The sequence below is a fragment of the Bactrocera neohumeralis genome, chromosome 5 (assembly GCF_024586455.1).
Source record: "Bactrocera neohumeralis isolate Rockhampton chromosome 5, APGP_CSIRO_Bneo_wtdbg2-racon-allhic-juicebox.fasta_v2, whole genome shotgun sequence".
Taxonomy (NCBI): domain Eukaryota; kingdom Metazoa; phylum Arthropoda; class Insecta; order Diptera; family Tephritidae; genus Bactrocera; species Bactrocera neohumeralis.
Window position 1 is genome coordinate 13,961,396 of NC_065922.1, and position 20,529 is coordinate 13,981,924.

The following is a 20,529-nucleotide window of genomic DNA, read 5'->3' on the forward strand; positions in this document are numbered from 1 at the left end:
TTATTCTTACATAACAAATGACATGCTGCCACTTCTTCCCCCTCTCTGGGCGTTATTAACGGAATCTTATGTATATTTGTAGATGCCAACACATTTATGGATACAACGAACGCTTTGGCGCCCGCACTGGGTGGTACTGCAGGCGCTGGTGGTGGCGCTGGCGCAGTGCTTTGGCCTGCCGGCACGGAGACCAAACAGGAGATCGATTCCGGCATGATGCCACCACCAATTACCACGCAAATGCCGATGGGTGTGCGCCGCCCTTCATTGCCCACCGCCACGCCCATGTTGACGGATCAGCAGTTGGTGCGCCTGAACGTAGCTGACACGCTCAAGACTGAGTTGATCGATGAGACATCGCAAAGCTCACTGGCCGAGGCCATACAAGCGCCCGATGTGGTTATGGCTAATTGCGGCGCACCCATTAGTCCGTCGGCCATGCAGTTTCACGCACATTATGATCACAAGAACAGCATGGACGCGATGATGTTCGATTCGAATAGCATGTCCGCGTTTCCAGTAGCTGCCGTAGCGCCGCCATCCGTAGCGGCGGCCGTTGAGTTGGCCGTCAAGACTAAAATCGCTAAAGCTGTGGCACAACAACAACAAATTGTCGCTGTAGACAAATTCATTACGGATTTAACCAAATCCACAGCGGTGGCAGATGATCCCACTGTGGCGGCTGTTGTAGAGGAAACTCTATTTAGCGGCGTCGGTGGCGTTAATAGCGCTGTCAGTGCGGTTATTGATCATCCATTCGGTGACATTATGCAGCAACAGCAACCACCAGCCATACTCGAACGTAGTTTGTCCATATCGAGCAACTCTTCCTCGAATTCTAACAGTTCGAGTGGTTCTTCGCCACACACTGGTCTCACAGCCACACTCTCTGTCTCACCAAATAACTCGTTGAATGGCCATAATTCACCCATTACACAGGATATAATATTGAATTCAGAACCTGCGGCTGTACTAAATGCCATGCCGATGCAACAACTCTTGCCTACAGCTATGGGTGGCAGCCCGAACGCAGCTGTGTCGCCGAATGTTGTGGTCGAGGCGTCCGTCAATGTACAAGGCACGCCAAATGCCACAGCCGTCGCGGATCCTACCGGCGGCATTTCCACGGAAATGATCATGAATCCCGCTGTATCGCCGTCCACGATACTTTGTTCAGCTAACGGTGCTGCCACGGCTGTGGTGCCGAATATTATGGCGCCACACCAAGTCACCATGGCCAATTCGATTTTGAATGATATCGCCATGCAACCGCAACCAACACAACAACATGCTGCCGTTGCGGCGCTTGCGCTTAGCAATATCATAATGAGTCCGACCAGTGCACCGGGTGCGGTGGTGGATGATGTGGCCAGTGTTGAGCAGACTGTTGATCAACCGGCCGATGTTACGGTGGCCACTTCGACTGCCGTTAGTAATTTGATTATTAAAGCCGCTGCCGATCTGATATCTACCCAAGAGAAACAGCAACAACAACAGCATATACAACAGCAACATCAGCAAATCCAACAGCAACAACAACAGCACATACAGCAACAACATCAGCAAATACAGCAGCAACAACAGCAAATACAGCAACAACAACAGCAAATACAGCAGCAACAATTACAACAGCAACGCCATCATCATCATCACCAACAAGCGGCACAGCAACAGCAACAGCAACAACAACATCAGCCGACGCAAGCATTAATCAATGGTGCCGCTGCTGCTACCACTGCCAGCACCAGCCCTTTGGTGAACTTGCTTTTAAATCATCCCGACGCGCCACCATCGGCCGCAGTGGCAGCAGCCGCTGTCAGCGAAGTTCAGTCGCAATTCTCATTGGCCATGTGAGTATTTTTCATTTCACTACTCTACATCCACCTGCATTACTTGTGATCAATCAATAATATTCGATTCCCTTGCAGTCCGCCCACAGCTGCCCCGCAGGAATCTCTCATTGTCGCTTTGGCCACCGAAAACTCAATGCAAAAGTCCGTAGCCGCAGCTGCAGTGACCACAAATGGCGCTGTTGTTACGCAACAAACTACCGCTCCAGCTGCCGGTATTCTGCCCGGTGCTGCCGTTGGACCCGTGCCTCTTCCGCAAGAGTTGACCACCATGTCGGATCAAGATTTGCTTAGCTACATCAATCCAAGCACTTTTGATCAAAGTAAGTGGATTTTTATTTGATTGTTTTTGCAGACCCTGAACGCCCTGTATTATGTTTGCCACGAGATTTGTTAAACCCAGAAAAACACTATGAAGATCCCGTAACGTATAATTATAAATTATCAGCATTACGAGAGGATTCCCTCAATTTTTTGAGATATCAGTTTGAAACTTGCACAAGCTCTTTCTCTCCAAGAAGCTGTTCATTGTCGCAACCGCCGATATCGGTCTACTATAGCCTATAGCTGTCGAACAAATTGATCGATCAAAGATATCTTAACGAAATATTTCTAACGTAACTGTACAACTCTTTGAAAAATATTTCAGATCGGACCGATCAAAATCCAATCCTTGTAAGGAAAACACTTTTACTTGACAAGATATCTTTACGAAACTTTGCACAGATAGTTTTCAATGAAAATTCTATAATCTTAGAAGATATTGTTGAGATCGGAATACTATAGCATATAGCCGCCATACAAACTGACCGATCAAAATCAAATTTTTATATGGGAATATTTTTTATTTCGGTATTACAGCTTTGGTGCAATTGAAGTTGACATTTTGTTCTTGTTTTAAATTTTTTCGAACTTATCTCGCACGTTTTAAAAGACTGATGTATAAAGGTAGACTTAATCTTGAATCCCATCGGAAATGCCCTAAGGCGAGAAGTAAAAATTTGTTTTTACCGACTTTAACTTGTCAGAATGGATTTGGTAACTAGGGTTCCATACAACTGAGCCATATTCCAATATAAGTTTAGCCAAAGTTGTAAAAAAAATGTTTAGTAATATACGGATCTCTAACTTATTTTTCCCTTCAAGAAAAAAATGTAGTTTTATTTTAATAGCGACTTGCTTTACTACATTAATTCGTAATCGAGTTAAAACTGGAATGCAAATCTACGAGTTGTTGTCCACACTGCAAATTCCAATCCAGTCCGCAAATTTGCCTATGTGCTTTGATAAAATTGCAATCAGCTGAGCAATTTTCAACAATAGAAAATAAAAAATACGAAATAACCGAGTACCCGGCTGTGCAAAAGGCAAAAACTGATTTGTCAATTATAAACTTAGAACTTCTATTTATTTTAAAATATATAAATTTCTCATAAATCTTTCTGTTTCTATTTTACTTGCAGTCTAAAAACATGGCGTTAATTGATTTCGGCAAGTGAAGGAACGAGTGGCGTACAACTTTTGTGCACCGCTGATAGCATTCAGAGGCATTGATTGGAGGCAGAGAATGGTTCATGGCTATAGCGTCAGTTTACTAGTTGCCCGGAAGCATTGACAGTTTGTCAATTGTGACACACGAGAAATGTGGTGTGGATGGGTGGAGCTATGAGGCAGCTATGGCAGCTGCAAAAACAACAACAAACTTAAACTATAAATTGACAACATTAGAAATCATAAAAGTAATTTATACAACATGCATACACACAAACACATACACACAAATAAATGTTGTGTCAATGTTAACATTACATTGTTATGTTGGCAGCGAAACCATGTAGAGCTTAAATTTAAGCTTTTCGTCGTGTTTAAATGTTGAATGGAGCAAAAAAAAAAAGTTGTTTTGATGTCAAACGTTATTAGCGGAGAACTAAAGATTTTCCTTAACTACATTGCGATTGCAATTGTTATATAATCATGTTTGCGTAACGATAACTGAATTGAAAAAGTAATGTGAAATTGTATGAAATATTTTAGACACATGCGTTTCTAGTTGTATAATTGTGACGTAATTAATTTTTTCTAAAAAATTTACATACATTTTTGAGAATTTCTACTAATTTCTGATTCTGAAATATTTGCGATTTGTTACAAAATCTAAAACAAGTCTCTGGTGCTTAAAGCACAAAACTGCATACAAAAAAATATATAAATACAAAAACACATAAGTAAAATTATCTCAGCATAATTAATAGATTACTTATTACTGCCATAGGTCAAGTGAAGATTTGAGCTAACACTTACTGTTATTATTATTGTTAAACTTAAAATAACAAACTTGATGATTTGAATTGTACTACTCTCGTCGGTATTGCAACAAAAAATATACACGAGACTAAAACTATACATAAAACCTTATAATATAGAGTTTTTAATGTCAAGCTTTGAAATATAGTATCTAATACGTATTTTTGTATAAGTCTATACTATGTATCTGATTAATACATTTATTACAATAATTATATACACAAACATATACAAAAAAAAATTACAAAAAATCACCAGAAATAATATTTATATAAATAACAATTGAATAAGTCTTATAAATATACACAATAATTTGCAAGCAAACGAATTTGCATTACAAATATGGTCAATAAGTGGAAAAGTGAACGTTAAATTATTGAATTGCACTAAATTGTTGGTTAAAAATGTTGCAAAGGAGTGTGTTGAAACTTTTAGTTATACAAAATAAATTATATATAACATTAAATCAATTGGGCTCGAAGTAAAATAGTAATGCATACATGTTTACTATATATAAGTAACTGTTTTGTAGAATAACTAATTTGTATGCTGTTTGGCTAGTGTGCGCACTTAAATTATTGAATGGATTAAATGTTTACAGTGACCTGCGTTTTATGTGCACTTACAATTAATATACAAAAAATATTAAAGTAAAATTAAAAATTATAAAATTTAAAATAAAACTAAAAAATATTAATTAAAAATAAAAAGTTAAAAATAAAAAACAAATAATTAAAAACAAAAAATAAAAAATTAAAACTAAAATATATAAAACTTACTAAAAACAAAAAAAACGTTCACTAAAGCAAAACAAATTGGTGCAAAATTTTTAAGCATAAAAACTTAAAAAAAATATTTATACAAAGTTGAGAGAATATTGCAAAAAGACTTTTTGATAGTTCGTTAATATGATTATTTTTTAATTAAAATTATTTTTGCGTTACACTGATAGCTTAGGCATTACATATAAGATTACATTTAAATTATAAGTGGACTTTTTAATGTGCGTTTTTGAGTGATTAAAGCGTTTCGCAAAAACAGATTACAGTATAATATGGAAGGCACTCATGGAGATTTTCAAAATTGTATTTTGAGCAGTTTCTATGTTATAACACATTTTGTTTTTGTAAATTTGTCGTGAATTAGGAGAGTTAGAGTTACTCATACATTTATTTTTGTTATAGGCATGTTTGTGCGTAAAACAACAAATTACTGTATTTGAAACGAAAAAATTCAAAAATCTCCATAAAAATATGAATACTAATTTTTGTTACTTTCCTATTTCTTTAAGTTTACGAAATGGCAAGCATTGCTATTATTTTTTTTTTGTCTAAAATTAAAAAAAAAAACATTAAATTCAACTGTATGGAAATGCAAATTATGCGTAGTTGTTAATGTGGTTATTAATTGTGATACAGTGCTGAATATGTGTATGTATCTGTGTTTAAAAACGCAAACTTATCTAAATTAAATTTGGAGTAAAAATTGTGTAGTTTATTGTAAACGTAACTGTTAAATAAATAATTTCTAATAAATGTTAATTAAAATTTGAACAACAGTAATTTAGCAAAACTTAACAGAAACATACAATTAGATTTCCTTTTGAAGAATACTTTGCCACTCACATTTCAAGCAACATTTAATACATTACTTATATTTTAATGGCATTTATTTATTTTATTTTGTTATTAACTTTTTCTAATTTAATTTAATTTTTTCAATTAAATTTTTTTCTTAATTTTTTTAACATGAATCATCACTAAATTTAGTTTAAAATTAATAATAAATACATACGTAATATGTTCTACCAACAGAATTCTTCCATTTTTTGTTTACAAAAACAAAAAATTAAACATAGCCTTTAATCCTGTATGTTCATTATGCATTAAATTAAGATGATTGAAGAGGAAAAGTAAAATACAAAGACGAATAAACAACGCTGACTTATAATTATTATATGGAACTTACATACAAATATGTATATGTACATATATGCACGTATATACATTATTAGGGTGTCCGTTATTTCTAAAGTAATTTTTTTAACACTCCCTGAAATTTCTGATTTTGCGTTAAAAATTAGGGTACAATGTTAACAAGCGCTTTTTTTCAATTTACGTTTTTCCACATATTTTTATATTTTCCAGCTCCATAAATAAGGTCTAATTGATTTTTGCATGAAAACCATCCTTTTAAAGTTATACACAGTTAAAGTTAGCCACCAGGTGCACAGTATTGATATAGTACACCATGTCGTATGAGCAACACCGAATGTACAAATCACTTGTGTGAATATTCATGAAGTTCGATGTATAACTTTAACTGTGTAAAACTTTTAAACCAATATTTTTATGCAAAAAAAAATGAGACTGTTTTGTAGAACGAAAAACTTTGAATTAGAATATGTATTGATTATAAGATATCAAAAAATCCCATGTCATATACTTAGGAAAAGAAAGATGATTCAGACACGTTTTAAATTGAAAATAAAGAGCTTGTTAACATATTAACCCTATTTTTATGGAAAATCTTCAACTTCAGGAGGCGTTTGCAAAAAAAAAAAAACAATAAACTGGGGGAAATAACTCACACCGTAATATACATATGTACATATGCATGTGTATATTAATTGTTAGTTGTGAAGCATGGAAGTTAACTGCGTTTTCCCTAATTACAAGAGATTGTACATATTCTATATCTTAAGCTATCTAACTTTAACTTTGTTCAAAAGTCGTTATTTTGTCGTATACATACACACTACAAACGAGTACATTTCACAATTGCAATGTATACAGCGAATGTTTTAATATAATAAAAAAAATAAAGTTCAAATATACACAAACAAATAAAGAAATAATAAACTTTATGAAAAAACACACGAACACATGTACATTTTTTGGTGTTTTTACCCACTATATGACTAGTGTCTCAACGCCTATTTGCAGCTTGAGGATAAAAAGATAAAATTTGTATCAACTTAATTTAATATTAAGGCCATCTGAAGCGCCACACAGACCTTACTGGACATCAAGCGTTGGCTTGTAGTGTTTTTGTATTTCTTTATACATATTATACACTGAGATAAGTAGTAAGTTGTGTTAAGGAGATGATTGCATAATTGTTTATTGTATACATAAATTGATGGTTTCAGATAAATAAATAAGTGATGAAAATATTTGTCTTTTAATTCTTCTAGTGGTATCTAGATATTTTTAAGTAAATACAGCAATTACAATCAATTTTGATGAAAAAGTCAATTAACACATTGAATTATTGAAGTTCCAATTTCTTATTAAAATATATTTTAAATAAACAATTGCTACTGATTCCATCATAAACTAGACCACATATTATTTTTTTATTTGGGTCCCTTTTCTCTGCTATGATAGACAGAGTGGTTTTATTGCTATAGAATTATTTTATCCTTAGTAATTTTTTATAAATAAATTTATAAAAAATATAGATAGATTTATTAATTTAAAATTTAATTTCTAGAAAGATTTACATATATATTTAAAAATGCATATTCAAGTCGTAAATCGATGATAGCAAATAATTCGTTTCACATCTCTAAGGAAATTGTCAATAATAAATGTCAAGTGAGTGAAGCAGAAAAGAAAAACAAAAAGCAGCAGTAGATACAGAAGTTAATTTGTTAAAATTCCTTTAAAATATAAAATTACGTACTTAGATTATGTGTGTAAAGTTATAGCACTATATATATGTATGAAATATAAAAGCTACTTTTAAGGGAAATTATGGATTTTTTGTTTGCACCTCTACCTGAAACAAATTGTAAATATCAATATCTAGTAGACACGGCCACTCAATAAACTTCATATACATATGTATGTGTATTTATTTACAGTTCAAATGAATACGGAAGAATTACGTTTATGGCAACGAAATGCCATATTCGAGTGTGAATGTGATAATTTCATTAATAGACGGATAGAAGCTGGTCGAACACACCTATTGACACTGCCGAATCGGGCACATTCTGAGTTACCTGGAATTGATGCTGCAATACGGCAGCATGGACTGCGGCTCCCGGATGTAATGGGAAATAATGATCACAGACCTATCTCCAGCGCCAGCAGTAGTAATAGCATTAGGAACGTTGAAAATGATGGTCATACAGATAATAACGCTAATATTTCCCCACCTCTTGCTCAAAGACGACGATTAGTGTCCAGAAATCCGGAATATGATCGTGATAATATGCTTGACAGAATATACCACGAGGCTTTGTTGACAGCTTTTCGAACGAGAGGGTTAAGTGCAATCCGAAATCCTTAATGCTAATGGAAATAATCGCTATTTAAATGAGCGGAGGTGGCAAAAGTGCTGACTTCAATAAAAATTAATAAAATATTGTATGTATCTTAAATATTTATGAAATTTTAAATAAGACATCTCAATTGAAACAAAATTCATTGGAATTGTATCTATGTAGCTCGAAATTTGTAGAACTTTACGGTAATTTTTAATAAACATAATGCTAACAAATGAACTAATTGTGTAAAATTGATGTTTGCCAACTTTTTTAACTGCCGATAAGCGTACCGAAAAATACAATATGAACGTGATTCGGTACGCTATTTGCTTCGCAAATTCAAAGCTTGATATGCAATTGTGAATGAGTACAGCTGTTGAGAAGCAAAGAGAGAGAGAGAATTACCAGCTGTTTAAATAGCGGTTTGAGTTATTTCATGCCATTGACAATTTTGTTTTTGCTCCATGTGGCTATTTGAGTAAAGTTTTTCGTGTGCCAGTAATTTGTGTTTAATATTATTGAAGGAGTTAATAATATTTGAATTAACAAGGACACAAAATGTCTTCGATAGAAAATGAAACAGCTGCGCTCAGCGAAATGGTTTGTGTTGAACATTAAATTGAATAAAATTCTGGAGACTTAACTTTTCACCTACCTATGTAGGAGCGTCTAACAGCCCATTTGCGCACAGAAATAGAAAAAACAAAACGTGGCGAGGGACTTGAATTTGAAGAGGATGAAGAGTACGTAAAGTTGCAAACCGAGAACACAAAACTCAAGCACCGGTTAGCGATTTTGAATAAGGTTATATTTCATCATATAATAACAGTGTGTCATTACTAAATTATATTGCTCAATAATTCAGGCTATTGCGGCAGAAAAAAATACCTTAGGTGTGGCTGCTGAAGTGACTACAAAATATCAACCTGCCGAATTACCAGTTGCAGTAAACGAAATGATTTCAATAACTGAACATCTTGTGGATTTATTTACAAATGCTATTGCTTTGGCATTCCCAGAGCTTGCCGGTACCCAAGCAATCATATCACCGGTGAATGCCAATGCTGCTAAGTTTGGTGACTATCAATGCAACAGTGCAATGTCACTTGCGAAGACATTAAAAGCTGCTGGCGTAAATAAATCACCTAGGGATATAGCTAATGAAATTGTTAAGAATGTTGTACAATCGCCACTCGTAGCTAAAACCGAGGTCGCTGGTGCAGGTTTCATCAACGTATTCCTCCAAAAGTACTCAAGGCACTATATTTTAACTGTCAAAAATTTAAAAAATTATATTTTTCAGAGATTATGCAGTGCGCGCTATTGATACACTTTTGCGTAAAGGCGTTAACCCACCGGTTTGCCGGAAGCAACGCATACTCGTTGACTTTTCTTCACCGAATATAGCAAAACAAATGCACGTTGGTCATTTGCGTTCAACAATTATTGGTGAGTCCATATGTCGTTTGCTCGAGTTTCTGGGACACGATGTTCTGCGTGTCAATCATCTGGGGGACTGGGGTACACAATTTGGTATGCTTATTGCGCACTTGGAAGATCGCTTTCCCAATTTCTTAAACGAAAGTCCACCTATTGGTGACTTACAAGCCTTCTATAAGGAATCGAAAAAGAGGTGAGATCAATAAAGCAATAATAACAAACATATTATATTTTTATTTGGTAATCAAAGTATTTTTAATTTTATTATTTGAGTAGGCGAACAATTTATAAAATTCTTGTAGTTCCTGTTTTTAATCAAATCCCTTTCCGTTAATTAACTAATGTTAATTATAAGTTATTATATTTTCATTTGTTTACATTTTTCAGATTTGACGAAGATGAAGCATTCAAGAAGCGTGCCTACAATTGTGTCGTACTTTTGCAAGGTGGTGACGCAAATTCCACAAAAGCCTGGAATCAAATTTGCGATGTCTCACGTCAAGAGTTCCAAAAAATTTACGATCGCCTAGATGTAACACTCAAACCAATCGGCGAGTCTTTCTATCAGTCACGTATGGTAGAAGTTGTCAAGTATTTGGCATCGAAAAATCTACTTGAGGAAGACGATGGTCGCAAAATTATGTGGGCTGACGAAAGCTCATCGGGCATACCTTTAACGATTGTCAAGTCTGATGGTGGTTTCACCTATGACACATCGGATATGGCTGCAATTCGTTATCGTTTGGAAGAACAAAAAGCTGAATGGTTGATATATGTTGTAGACTCTGGCCAGAGCACACATTTACAAAATATTTATCGTGCTGCTGAACGCGCGGGTATATTTAATCCGAAAATTCATCGTGCTGACCATGTGAACTTTGGCGTAGTGCTAGGAGAGGATGGTAAAAAATTCAAGACCCGTTCCGGTGAGACAGTGAAACTGTCTGATCTCTTGGACGAAGGTTTAAAACGTGCGCTAGATAAATTATTGGAAAAAGAGCGTGATAAGGTGCTTACACCAGAAGAACTAAAAGCAGCACAAGAATCTGTAGCCTATGGTTGTATCAAGTATGCCGATTTAAGTCACAATCGTACAAATGAATATGTGTTCTCCTTCGACAAGATGTTGGAGGATCGCGGCAACACGGCCGTATATCTACTATATGCATTTACCCGCATATGCTCAATTTCACGTAACTGTGGCGAGGACTTTTCCGACCTTGCTAAAATACTGGATAGTGGCACAGCTATTGATTTGGCACATGAAAAGGAATGGAAATTGGCGAAGACACTATTAAAGTTCCCCGATGTGCTGGTCAAGATTTCAAAAGACCTACTGTTGCACACGCTTTGTGAATTCTGTTATGAAATTTGTACTGTGTTCTCCGAATTCTACGACAATTGCTACTGCATTGAGAAAAATAAGAGTGGCGAAATTGTCAAGGTCAATCGAGGCCGCATTTTGCTATGCGAGGCTACCGCTGCGGTACTGAAGCAATGCTTCTATATTTTGGGCTTAAAGCCAGTTTCCAAGATTTAAAATGTTAATTACTCACTTTAATGTGCGTAATGTTCTACTACTGTATACATTTTTTACAAAGCATAGCGTTTGATAAAATCGAAATGAATAAAAAAAAATTAAATCAATACTGAATAGTCCCTGTTTTAATGTTTTGAACAATTCCAGCAATTGTTTTTATTATAAGTTAACGATTTTCAGTAAAATCAATGTGCGAAACCTAATCTAACCTCAAAATTAAAGTTTGAACTTCAACTAAATTACTTAATTTAAGGTATATTATATAATTTCGCGTACTTTTTAATGTTTTCTTTTTTTATTAAAATTATATTTTGTATATTAATTTATTTCGAGTTTTCATTGTATGCTTGGCAACAGTGTCGCTTTCCTTCAGCCATAGACCGTATATAATTTACGTTCTCTGCTTCAGTTGTCAATGTTGACGTTGTTGTGACCGCATCAGCTGTTTAAATTGTATTTATTTTTTCACCAGTTAAAACTTGCATCAATTAACTCCAATATGGATAAGGAAATACCTTTCGAGGATCTTGTTGACCGTGCCAACGAGAAAATAGAGCTTGGTTATGAGTTGATCTCACAATTAGAGGAATACAGACAAATAAATGGTGTTGATAAAATTCAACGAAAAATCAGTCAAGAAGTGAAGTTTCTGCAGAAGGTAAACATATGGATCATTCATGGTTTGCAGTAAAATAATCTGAATTGAAGATCACAAAAATGTTTAGCAAATACGCAAATATACTATTGAGCTTTTAAACGTTTGCAGGTTATTAAAAACGAAAAGCTAAAGATAAATCATGTTCAGTGTAGCAACCTTACACACTACGACTTCCTTGTGCAAATATTGAAGTTACAGCAGGATGTAGTACATCTCGATTGTGGATTTCCAGTGGAAGCGCGCAGTAATCCACTACGTGTAGATATTGTTTGTGAGAATGGTTTGAAGTGGATTAAAGGTGCGTCGAAAGTATAAATATAATCCAAATGTATTTTTGAGTTATTCGATAAATCCGTATAGCTATTGCACGTAATTCCAAATCTTTGGCTGATGCAGCAAAAGGTGAGGCCAGTTATGGAGCGCGTAGCATACTGGACCAAGCAGAGGAATTTGTAGATGCCAGCGCCCAACACTTATGCATGTTCAAGCCACCAAAAGTATGTGTACATGATTTTATACTTTTCCTTTTATATGCCGTTGATCAAACACATCGCTTAGGTGGTTTTCTATTTCAGCCAAACCATTGATAACACGCTACTTGTAGAACTGCAAGAAATCGGCGTTGAAATTGCATCAATTGCGGAACCCTCGGAAATAAATGAGAGTGCGGATATTTCTAGTGTGAGCACATTAAATATAGATATAACTACATTATTGGCGTATATAAGCAACGTGTGCAATGGCAGCTGTAATTGGCAATTCCGTGAGGGCATACTTACCGAGCAGGCAGAAAAGGAGCGGCAGACACCATTAAAACCTGTCTTGGATAATCTATTTAAAGGTAGAATAGAAGCTATAATAATTTGAATTTTAATTGATTTTTTGTTCATTTTAAGGTAAGCGTCTCATATGTTGTGAAACAGCGTACAAATCATTCGAAGAGATTATCTCTTTGTTGGCGGGTCCGCAAGAGCACAAGCGTGCGGCGGAGTTAATGCAAATTGTGGAAATTTTGCCCGATGTGACTGCGGTGCCTGATGAATTAGCTGTGATTAAATTTAGCGGCAAAATAAATCAGAGGAGCTTGAAGATTTTCGCCTTCGGCATGCAAATGAAAGCGGTGACTGTGACCTCAAATAAAGCATTCGTACGCTCAGCGAAAATGCAGGTGTGTTTCACAAAAAATATTTGTTTTCTCCTATACAGTTAACAAATTGTTTTTGTTTCTCAGGGCATCAATGTGCCAGTATTTACACACCAAGCTAGAGCTTTAACAGAAGCTAAGGAGTCATCTGCCACACCCATACAATGATTCCCTATTTCGGCAATATAACTTGGTTGTTGATTAATGCTCGGATATAGTTAACGAAAACACGAAAAAATATTTCATTGCATATTTCTAAACCATTTTTATTGCGTAAATTTAGCTAATGTATTATTGTTAAAATAATGTGACAAAAAATTGTATAAAGTGAATTTCAATATGTTATGTAGGTGTAAGCATACATACAACGCACAGCCAAGTTGTACAACAAAAGTGTTCCAAAGCGCATATGCTTGCTGCAGACGAAGCCACTGCCACTGCTAGTTTTCTTCGTTCTCATAGAAACTTTGCAAAAGTGCGAAATAGCTCATCGACGAACTGATTAACTGAAATCATAAATGATATGTAGTTATATAATGTACAATTTAGTTAAACATATTGTTTTTAATGTATTATAACTAATATGTATACGTACGCCGGAGAAGCTGTTCAACGATAATATTGAGAACTTCATCGCCGTTATGCATGTCTGTCGTTGACTGCGCATAATCATGAATTGCAAGTTTTTGCGAAAGGCGGCGCTGGTGGAATAAGAAACTATTGGAAAGGATTCCTTTTTTTCTTCATCGGCAGCTACTTTGACACTACTCTCCCAGTTGCAGGCATACAAATGGTTGGCCATCTCAAGCGACTGCAGTGATTCGAATAGAAATTAGTATAATTGTTATAAATATATATTTATTTAAAATTATGAACGCTAATAAATCGTAAATTTGATTAAAAATTGTCATTTTTGTGTTTATTTACGAAAATCGTTCATCGTTCTCTACTTATTCTGCTCTGCAACATGTACATAATTAGATGTTGCCAGCAACATACATGTTGCGGGATAATGTTGACAGCAACATCAATGTTGCGTGGCAATGTTGACAGCAACATCAATGTTGCGTGGCAATGTTGCCAGCAGCATATGTTGCGAAACAATGTTGCCAGAAACATATGTTGCAGTAACTTTCTGCGCGATTCTGCGCGCCTAGTGGAATTTGTGAATTGACAATCTGCGTTAAATTTATTGTGCTGCTGGATTAGGGGTGGGCATTGTTAGAAGGAACAAATTTTAATTTCTTTAACCTTTAACAATTTTGTTTTCTTTAACGAAATATAGAATATAATTTTTTTAAAACAGCTTTGTTAAAATAAAAAAAAATGGTTAAAATATAAAATATTTTTATAATTTTTAATCAGGCATTGAAAAAATTTAAAAAATTTGTAATTTTCTAAAATAATATTCACTGCATATTAAATAAACTTTAAATTAAAAAAAAAATCTTTTAAAATTAAAAAAAGTGTTAGTTTAAAGTTAAAATAAAAACATGACAATTTTTTTTGTAAAAAATATGTTTCAAAGGTAATAAAAATAAAATAAATTCTAAACAAGGTAGCCACATAAAAATATGTAAATCTTGAAATACTGTCAAAATTCGTTTTTTCGCAAATTTGAATTTTTGCCTTAAAAATTGTTAAAATAATTAAATAAAGGGTTGCCATCTAATTTTTTTATAGAACATATACATATTTATATAAAAATACTGGTGTTAAAAATATTGAATATTTTTAAAAGGATATGCAATTAAAATTAAAATAAGGGTTGCCACGTAAATTTTATATAGAACATAGGCTTATAGTTAGTCAATGAAAATTTTAAAAGAAATATAATACATAAATAAGAAAGACAAAAGCAATATAAAAATTTGAACAAAGAAAATATAAACAAGAAAGACAATAACAATTTAAAAATTGGAAGATTTTGAAGCTGGAGAGAGCAATTCCAGTAGACAAATTGCTAATTAAAAATTAAAATTATAATATATGTATATGTATACATATACATATGTATGTATATCAAATGAAAGGGTTTTAACTAAAATTTATCAAAAAAAAAATACTCTTATGGGGTTGCCATCTGCTAAAAATGTATTAAAAAAATTCTTAAAAAAAAATTTAAAAAAAATTAATCGGCACACTCTTTAAAAGTTTTCGAAGGCTTGACTTTATGCAAAAATGTAAATGGAGTTGCCACCCTCATTAACACCAAATATGTTTTAGAAAATAAAATGTCAATTAAAAAATTGCAAATTAATTGAGATTTTAAAAAAATTATAATACACGTTGGTATGAAACAAACAGCATTTATAGTTAGCCAATCTTGTTTATAAAAATACTATTTAGTGATGTTGCCATCTGTTAAACATTAAAAAGAATTTGCGAAAAAATATTTATTACATATGTATGTACTTAAAATAATTACAGAGATTTGAGTTGTTGCAAAAAAATTAATGGGGTTGCCACCCTTACCAAAAAAAAATTAATTCAAATTTCAATAGAAAAACTTAAAATTGCATTATTTTGAAAATCAAAAAAAAAATATAATGTAGGTACCAAATGACAGATATTTAAACAATTTATATTTTAAATATACTATTTTGCAGGGTTGCCAACTGCTAATATACAAAAATACATATGTATATGTATGTATGTATATACTTTTTTGGAAAAAATATTTAGAAATATATGCCCTACACATACGCTTTAAAAAATTTTCTTAGACTTATGTTTCTGTAAATTTTTTTATGTAGTTGCCAACCTTATCCAATTTGACAAAAGTTAGTTTCTTTGAAATAGAACATTTTTTGAAAATTTCTAAAAAAAATATCGGGTGAATATATATTTCAAATGAAAGTTCTTTTTTTAAACAATTGGTTCATGACATTTTTATTGTAAATAATTTATTATTTGATAGGGTTGTCCATTCGGAAACAATTTTGGGCAACTTTTTAGCATTTAATAAAAATGTTGTCTTCCAAAGCTGGAATTTGAAAAAATATTTTGAAAAATATTGACGTAGCCCCACAAAAAATACAAAGGCGTTAAATCGCATTTTGGTGGCCAACTGCCCATGCATCCCGAAAAATGAACTGTTTGGTGTGGTTTGTACGCTGGTGGAATCATTGGACCGTATTTTTTCAAAGATGCTGTTGGACGCAACGTTACGGTGAATGGCGATCGCTAACAAACTTTTTGTTGCCAAAGATGGAAGAACTGAACTTGGTTCACATGTGGTTTCAACAAGATTTTACATGCCACACAAATTTTTTTTTTCGGAGAACAATTTCTCAAAAATACCCGTAAGTTATGCGATTTAACGCCTTTAGAATATTTTTTGTGGGGCTACGTCAATCTAAATCTGAACAAGCCAGCAAAAGCTTTGGAAGACAACATTTCCGAAGAAATTCGGGCTATTGCCGAATGCTCGAAAAACATTTAAATGAAATTATCTTCAAAAAGTAAATGTCATGAACCAATCTAACGTTTCAAATAAAGAACCGATGAGATTTTGCAAATTTTATGCGTTTTTTTTTTAAAAAAAGTTATCAAGCTCTTAAAAAATCACCCGATATATGTAGGTATCAAATGAAAGATTTTTAAACAATTTTTATTGTAAATATACTATTTTGTAGGGTTGGCAACTACTAATAATAAACAAATTTTTTTTTATGAAAAAATATTTTGAAAAATATTGTACTACACATACGTTAACATTTTCTTAGATTTGTGTTTCGGTAAACATTTTGATAGAGTTGCCAACCTTATCAAATTTGTCAAAAGTTAGTATTTTTGAAAGAGAAAATTTTTTTGGAATTTTAAAAAAATATAATATATGTAGGTATCAAATAAAATATTTAAACAATACTATTTTGTATGGTTGCCATCTGCTAATAATGTACAAAAATATTTTGAAAAATATTTCACTGCACATACATATGCCTTAAAAATTTTCTTAGACTTACATATGATTCGGTAAAAATTTTGAAGGCGTTGCCAACTTTAACAAATTTCTAAAAAGCTAAACTCTTTAACACAAAAATATTAATTTAAATAATTATATTTACATATACATACATATGTATATGTATATATGTACATATATATGTACATATTTTAATAAAAATCTTGGGAGAACTTTTAGTGCGAAATATTGTATTTACATACATATGTGTTCTATACAAACGTTTTGAATTATATTGTCACCATTCCAGCAAAGCACAAATAATTGAGAGAGCGATGAGAGAATGTAAACCAAAAACTTTACATAATCACCAATGAACATGTTTTGACCCTGAAAAAAAATTATATTAAATAATTATAAGAATATATAAATTTGATAGATGAAAGCCAAAGGAAAATCTCAGATATATTAAATTTTAAATAAAAATTAAATAATATTTTTTTTAAATATTTTTTTTATATAAAATTTAATTTTATTTCATTTTAAAAATGTATTTACTCCAATCAGTGCTGTACTCACCGTCACCAATTGAAAGCCCACCATGCAAATTAGAACCGATGAAATCAAGAAATTCACCAATAAAATTGGACTGAAGAACTCTTCCATGCGACTGACAAAACTGAAAATGGTATACAACAAAAAAAAAATAAAACGTTCAATCTACTTTTCCAGTTTTCCGCCTGCCTTTGCTCACTTAAATAATACGCAATGCTTGTTGGCAATTCTATCCAGACGCCGAATGCATTCCCGTTGGAAGACCGCCTCTGTGCCACGCCCAGCTCGCGTCGCTGCATACGAATCGGGTATAATATTATCAATTTGCGTGTGTAGAATGCGAAACTGGCCACAAGTGTAGGATACGAAAAAGCCAAATAGCGAATCCTCAGCAAAGAGTGTTGTCACCACACAAACACCGGCCCAAGCGGTGAATAAATAGGTGAGCGCATAACGCCAGCCATGATTTGCGTCGTAAGGGAATAACATTTTGTAAGGAAATGGCTTCGGTACGGTATCCAAGGCATCGGGTTCCATATTAACCGTTAGCATGTAAAGTTCCACCAAGGGCAAAATGCAGTACATGGTAATGAGGCTGGACTGGAGCACCGAGATCACTTGAAAGACACGCATATTGCGGGCACAAGCGCGCTCAACGGTAGGATGGGAGGAGCTGTGTTGAAAAAGTGCATTAAAAATAATAATTTCTTACACTTAACTCCTTAATTTGATTTTGCACTCCTCACATATGTACCTCGTAATCCAGATGTCCTTAACGAACTGTGCTAACAATTGTTGAAAGTCCCGTTGATGCAGTCGCAAATGCAGCAAGCGTACAAAGTTCAACACACCCATAAATGTGGTGCAACCATTCTCCGTGGTGACCATTATATTGCCGAAGGATTTGAGCAGAAATGCACTCTGAAAACCGATGGTTATGCCAACCATGGCCACCACATACCAGGCCCAAGTGCTGTACAGCCAGCGAAAGTATTTCTCAAACTCACCAGTCACTTTGGGTTTCAGCGGCCACGATCCGTTCAGTTTTAGCCAGATGCATTGTAAGGGAAATCTGAAGGTTTTTGGATCCTTCGACGGTTTCGGATTGAATAACATCTTAAAGAATATTGAATTTTTGTTAAGGACTCTTAAATTTTTTTCAGAGATCCTTTTTTTATGACGTCTAACGGGCAAATAAACACTAAAAACTGGCAATCAATCGGCATTTCCTGGTATTTATAGGGATGGGGCGGCTGCCTTTTCGGCAATTAAATTGCTGTGGGCGTGTAAAGGACTCAGCATTTCTCTTTTAACTGTCAATCATGTGAGACGGCCGCACAAACGGCATTTTTAATTATTCGATTTTGTGTGGCCATTCATTCGGGTGATGTGCAATTTAAATGTTAGCTGAATTTTTAAACTGTCAATAATTTGTTCAGTACGCACAGTAAATAAATACTGATTGAACCTTATGGGCGTGGAGAAGTTAATAATTTAACTGTCTAATTTTAATACGCTTTTATTAGCTTCACTTGTATGTATGTATGTTTTTTATACTGCTGTTCGAAAGGCTATGAAAAATCTGAACAGAAGGACAAATATGTGGTTCCAAAGATTAAAAAATATATATATTTATGTTTAAAAAAATTAATATATTTTAAATATTTTTATAATATTCGAAAAAAAAAATTCAATAAGAGAGTTGCCACCTGTTTTAATTCACTAAGTGTATATGAAAGAAGAAAAATGTAATACGCTATGAAATTGAAAATATTTTAGATAACTTAAGTTTTTTAGATTTTTTTTTATTTTATTAATTTTTTTGTAAAGGTGGCAACTTTCTTCATTTTTTTTCAACTTTAATATGCTTCAAATATATAAAATATTCGAAAAAAGGCGTATAAGAGAGTTGCCACCTGTTTTAAATTACCATATGTACATGGAATAAGAAAAACTGTAATACGCTATCAAATTGAAAATATTTAGGTAGCTTAAAGTTGAAAAAAAATTTAAGAAAGTTGCCACCTATAAAAAAATCAACAAAAAATATTTCAGGCAAAGTATTTTAAAAGGGAAAGACTTAAGAAAGCTGATTGAAAATATTTTTTAAAAAGTTGCCATCTATTTAAAAGATCAATAAAATATGATGCGCTATCAAAATGAGAATATTTTAGATAGCTTGAAGTGGAAAATATTTTTGTAGAACGTTGCCAAAATTCATAAAATAAAATGTGTAAAATAAATAAATAATGTATATAAGTATAAAGAGAAAATTTTTATAAAGCTTAAAGTTTAAAATATTTTTGTAGATGGTTGCCACCTATACAAAAAATCAAAAAAATAAAATGTGTAAGTTATGTTAATATAAAAATATATAAAGAAAAGACTTGAGAAAGCTCAGAGATGAAAATATTTTTGAAGAAGGTTGCCACCTATTAGAAAAATCAATAAAATTAGAAATTTTTTTTAAATTAAAAATATATAGAATTTTTTAGAAAGTCTAGAATTGAAAATGGTTTGAGTAGGGTTGCCACCTTTTTAAGGCGCAATCGGATAAATGTATGTATGTACATACATATGTAGCTCTTTATTTTATATTGATATAATAATGTTTTAGAGGAGTTGTTACATGTTCCAATATTAACATAAAAAATTATAATAAAATATTTCAGTTTTTATATGAGAAAAAATTGTTGAAAAGGGCTGTTTTTACATGAGGAAACCCATGTAACCCCTTAAGATAGAGTTACAACCTCTTCAGATTCAATTTGAACCACAAATTAAAAAATGTTTGTTAGAAAAATATTTTGGCCTTAACATTATTTGAAAACTTTTTCCAGATTCTATTCGATAAT

The 20,529-nt window shown here is 33.1% G+C and overlaps 5 protein-coding genes across 8 annotated transcripts in view; 4 read left to right on the forward strand and 1 right to left on the reverse strand.

Annotated features, from left to right (window-relative positions):
- LOC126758824 (nuclear factor of activated T-cells 5) overlaps positions 1–7,327 on the forward strand; it is a 95,023-nt gene extending 87,696 nt beyond the window's left edge. For all 4 annotated transcript variants that reach the window (XM_050473211.1, XM_050473208.1, XM_050473209.1 and 1 more), the window contains 3 exons: positions 83–1,850; positions 1,929–2,173; positions 3,314–7,327. In XM_050473211.1, the coding sequence (XP_050329168.1) occupies positions 83–1,850; positions 1,929–2,173; positions 3,314–3,318 (2,018 nt within the window). In that variant the 3' untranslated portion in view covers positions 3,319–7,327. The remainder of the gene's footprint in view (positions 1–82; positions 1,851–1,928; positions 2,174–3,313) is intronic.
- A 404-nt stretch (positions 7,328–7,731) lies between these two features.
- Positions 7,732–8,667, forward strand: LOC126758834 (uncharacterized). Its single transcript, XM_050473231.1, has 2 exons — positions 7,732–7,949; positions 8,023–8,667. Exons 1-2 carry the CDS (start codon positions 7,913–7,915, stop codon positions 8,451–8,453), a joined length of 468 nt encoding a protein of 155 aa, XP_050329188.1. The 5' UTR covers positions 7,732–7,912; the 3' UTR covers positions 8,454–8,667.
- Positions 8,668–8,868: 201 nt separating this feature from the next.
- LOC126758827 (probable arginine--tRNA ligase, cytoplasmic) lies at positions 8,869–11,524 on the forward strand. The gene is made up of 5 exons (XM_050473216.1): positions 8,869–9,030; positions 9,094–9,234; positions 9,296–9,678; positions 9,734–10,063; positions 10,258–11,524. The coding sequence occupies exons 1-5, from the start codon at positions 8,989–8,991 to the stop codon at positions 11,408–11,410; spliced, it is 2,049 nt and encodes a 682-aa protein (XP_050329173.1). The 5' UTR covers positions 8,869–8,988; the 3' UTR covers positions 11,411–11,524.
- Positions 11,525–11,869: 345 nt separating this feature from the next.
- On the forward strand, positions 11,870–13,473 carry LOC126758831 (UPF0415 protein C7orf25 homolog). Its single transcript, XM_050473226.1, has 6 exons — positions 11,870–12,068; positions 12,177–12,366; positions 12,429–12,565; positions 12,627–12,909; positions 12,965–13,236; positions 13,300–13,473. The coding sequence occupies exons 1-6, from the start codon at positions 11,910–11,912 to the stop codon at positions 13,378–13,380; spliced, it is 1,122 nt and encodes a 373-aa protein (XP_050329183.1). The 5' UTR covers positions 11,870–11,909; the 3' UTR covers positions 13,381–13,473.
- On the reverse strand, positions 13,453–19,169 carry LOC126758830 (odorant receptor 13a). Its single transcript, XM_050473225.1, has 6 exons — positions 18,429–19,169; positions 17,874–18,347; positions 17,699–17,798; positions 17,402–17,509; positions 13,808–14,023; positions 13,453–13,718 (listed from the first exon to the last, which is right to left on the reverse strand). The coding sequence occupies exons 1-6, from the start codon at positions 18,788–18,790 to the stop codon at positions 13,653–13,655; spliced, it is 1,326 nt and encodes a 441-aa protein (XP_050329182.1). The 5' UTR covers positions 18,791–19,169; the 3' UTR covers positions 13,453–13,652.
- Between the last annotated feature and the right edge of the window lie 1,360 nt (positions 19,170–20,529).

What these genes read in the sequence shown, in the direction of transcription:
- LOC126758834 (XM_050473231.1), top strand. Translation starts at nt 7,913, where the DNA reads ATGGATTTTTTGTTTGCACCTCTACCTGAAACAAATT. An exon ending in ACCTCTACCTGAAACAAATT is followed by an intron (nt 7,950 to 8,022) that starts GTAAATATCAAT and finishes ATTTATTTACAG; the next exon opens with TTCAAATGAATACGGAAGAA.
- LOC126758827 (XM_050473216.1), top strand. Translation starts at nt 8,989, where the DNA reads ATGTCTTCGATAGAAAATGAAACAGCTGCGCTCAGCGAAATG. An exon ending in CAGCTGCGCTCAGCGAAATG is followed by an intron (nt 9,031 to 9,093) that starts GTTTGTGTTGAA and finishes CTACCTATGTAG; the next exon opens with GAGCGTCTAACAGCCCATTT. An exon ending in TATAAGGAATCGAAAAAGAG is followed by an intron (nt 10,064 to 10,257) that starts GTGAGATCAATA and finishes TACATTTTTCAG; the next exon opens with ATTTGACGAAGATGAAGCAT.
- LOC126758831 (XM_050473226.1), top strand. Translation starts at nt 11,910, where the DNA reads ATGGATAAGGAAATACCTTTCGAGGATCTTGTTGACCGTGCCAACGAG. An exon ending in TGGTTTGAAGTGGATTAAAG is followed by an intron (nt 12,367 to 12,428) that starts GTGCGTCGAAAG and finishes AAATCCGTATAG; the next exon opens with CTATTGCACGTAATTCCAAA. An exon ending in GCATGTTCAAGCCACCAAAA is followed by an intron (nt 12,566 to 12,626) that starts GTATGTGTACAT and finishes CACATCGCTTAG; the next exon opens with GTGGTTTTCTATTTCAGCCA.
- LOC126758830 (XM_050473225.1), bottom strand. Translation starts at nt 18,790, where the DNA reads ATGTTATTCAATCCGAAACCGTCGAAGGATCCAAAAACCTTCAGATTT. An exon ending in AAGCATTGCGTATTATTTAA is followed by an intron (nt 17,799 to 17,873) that starts GTGAGCAAAGGC and finishes TACCATTTTCAG; the next exon opens with TTTTGTCAGTCGCATGGAAG. An exon ending in CGTTGAACAGCTTCTCCGGC is followed by an intron (nt 13,719 to 13,807) that starts GTACGTATACAT and finishes TTATGATTTCAG; the next exon opens with TTAATCAGTTCGTCGATGAG.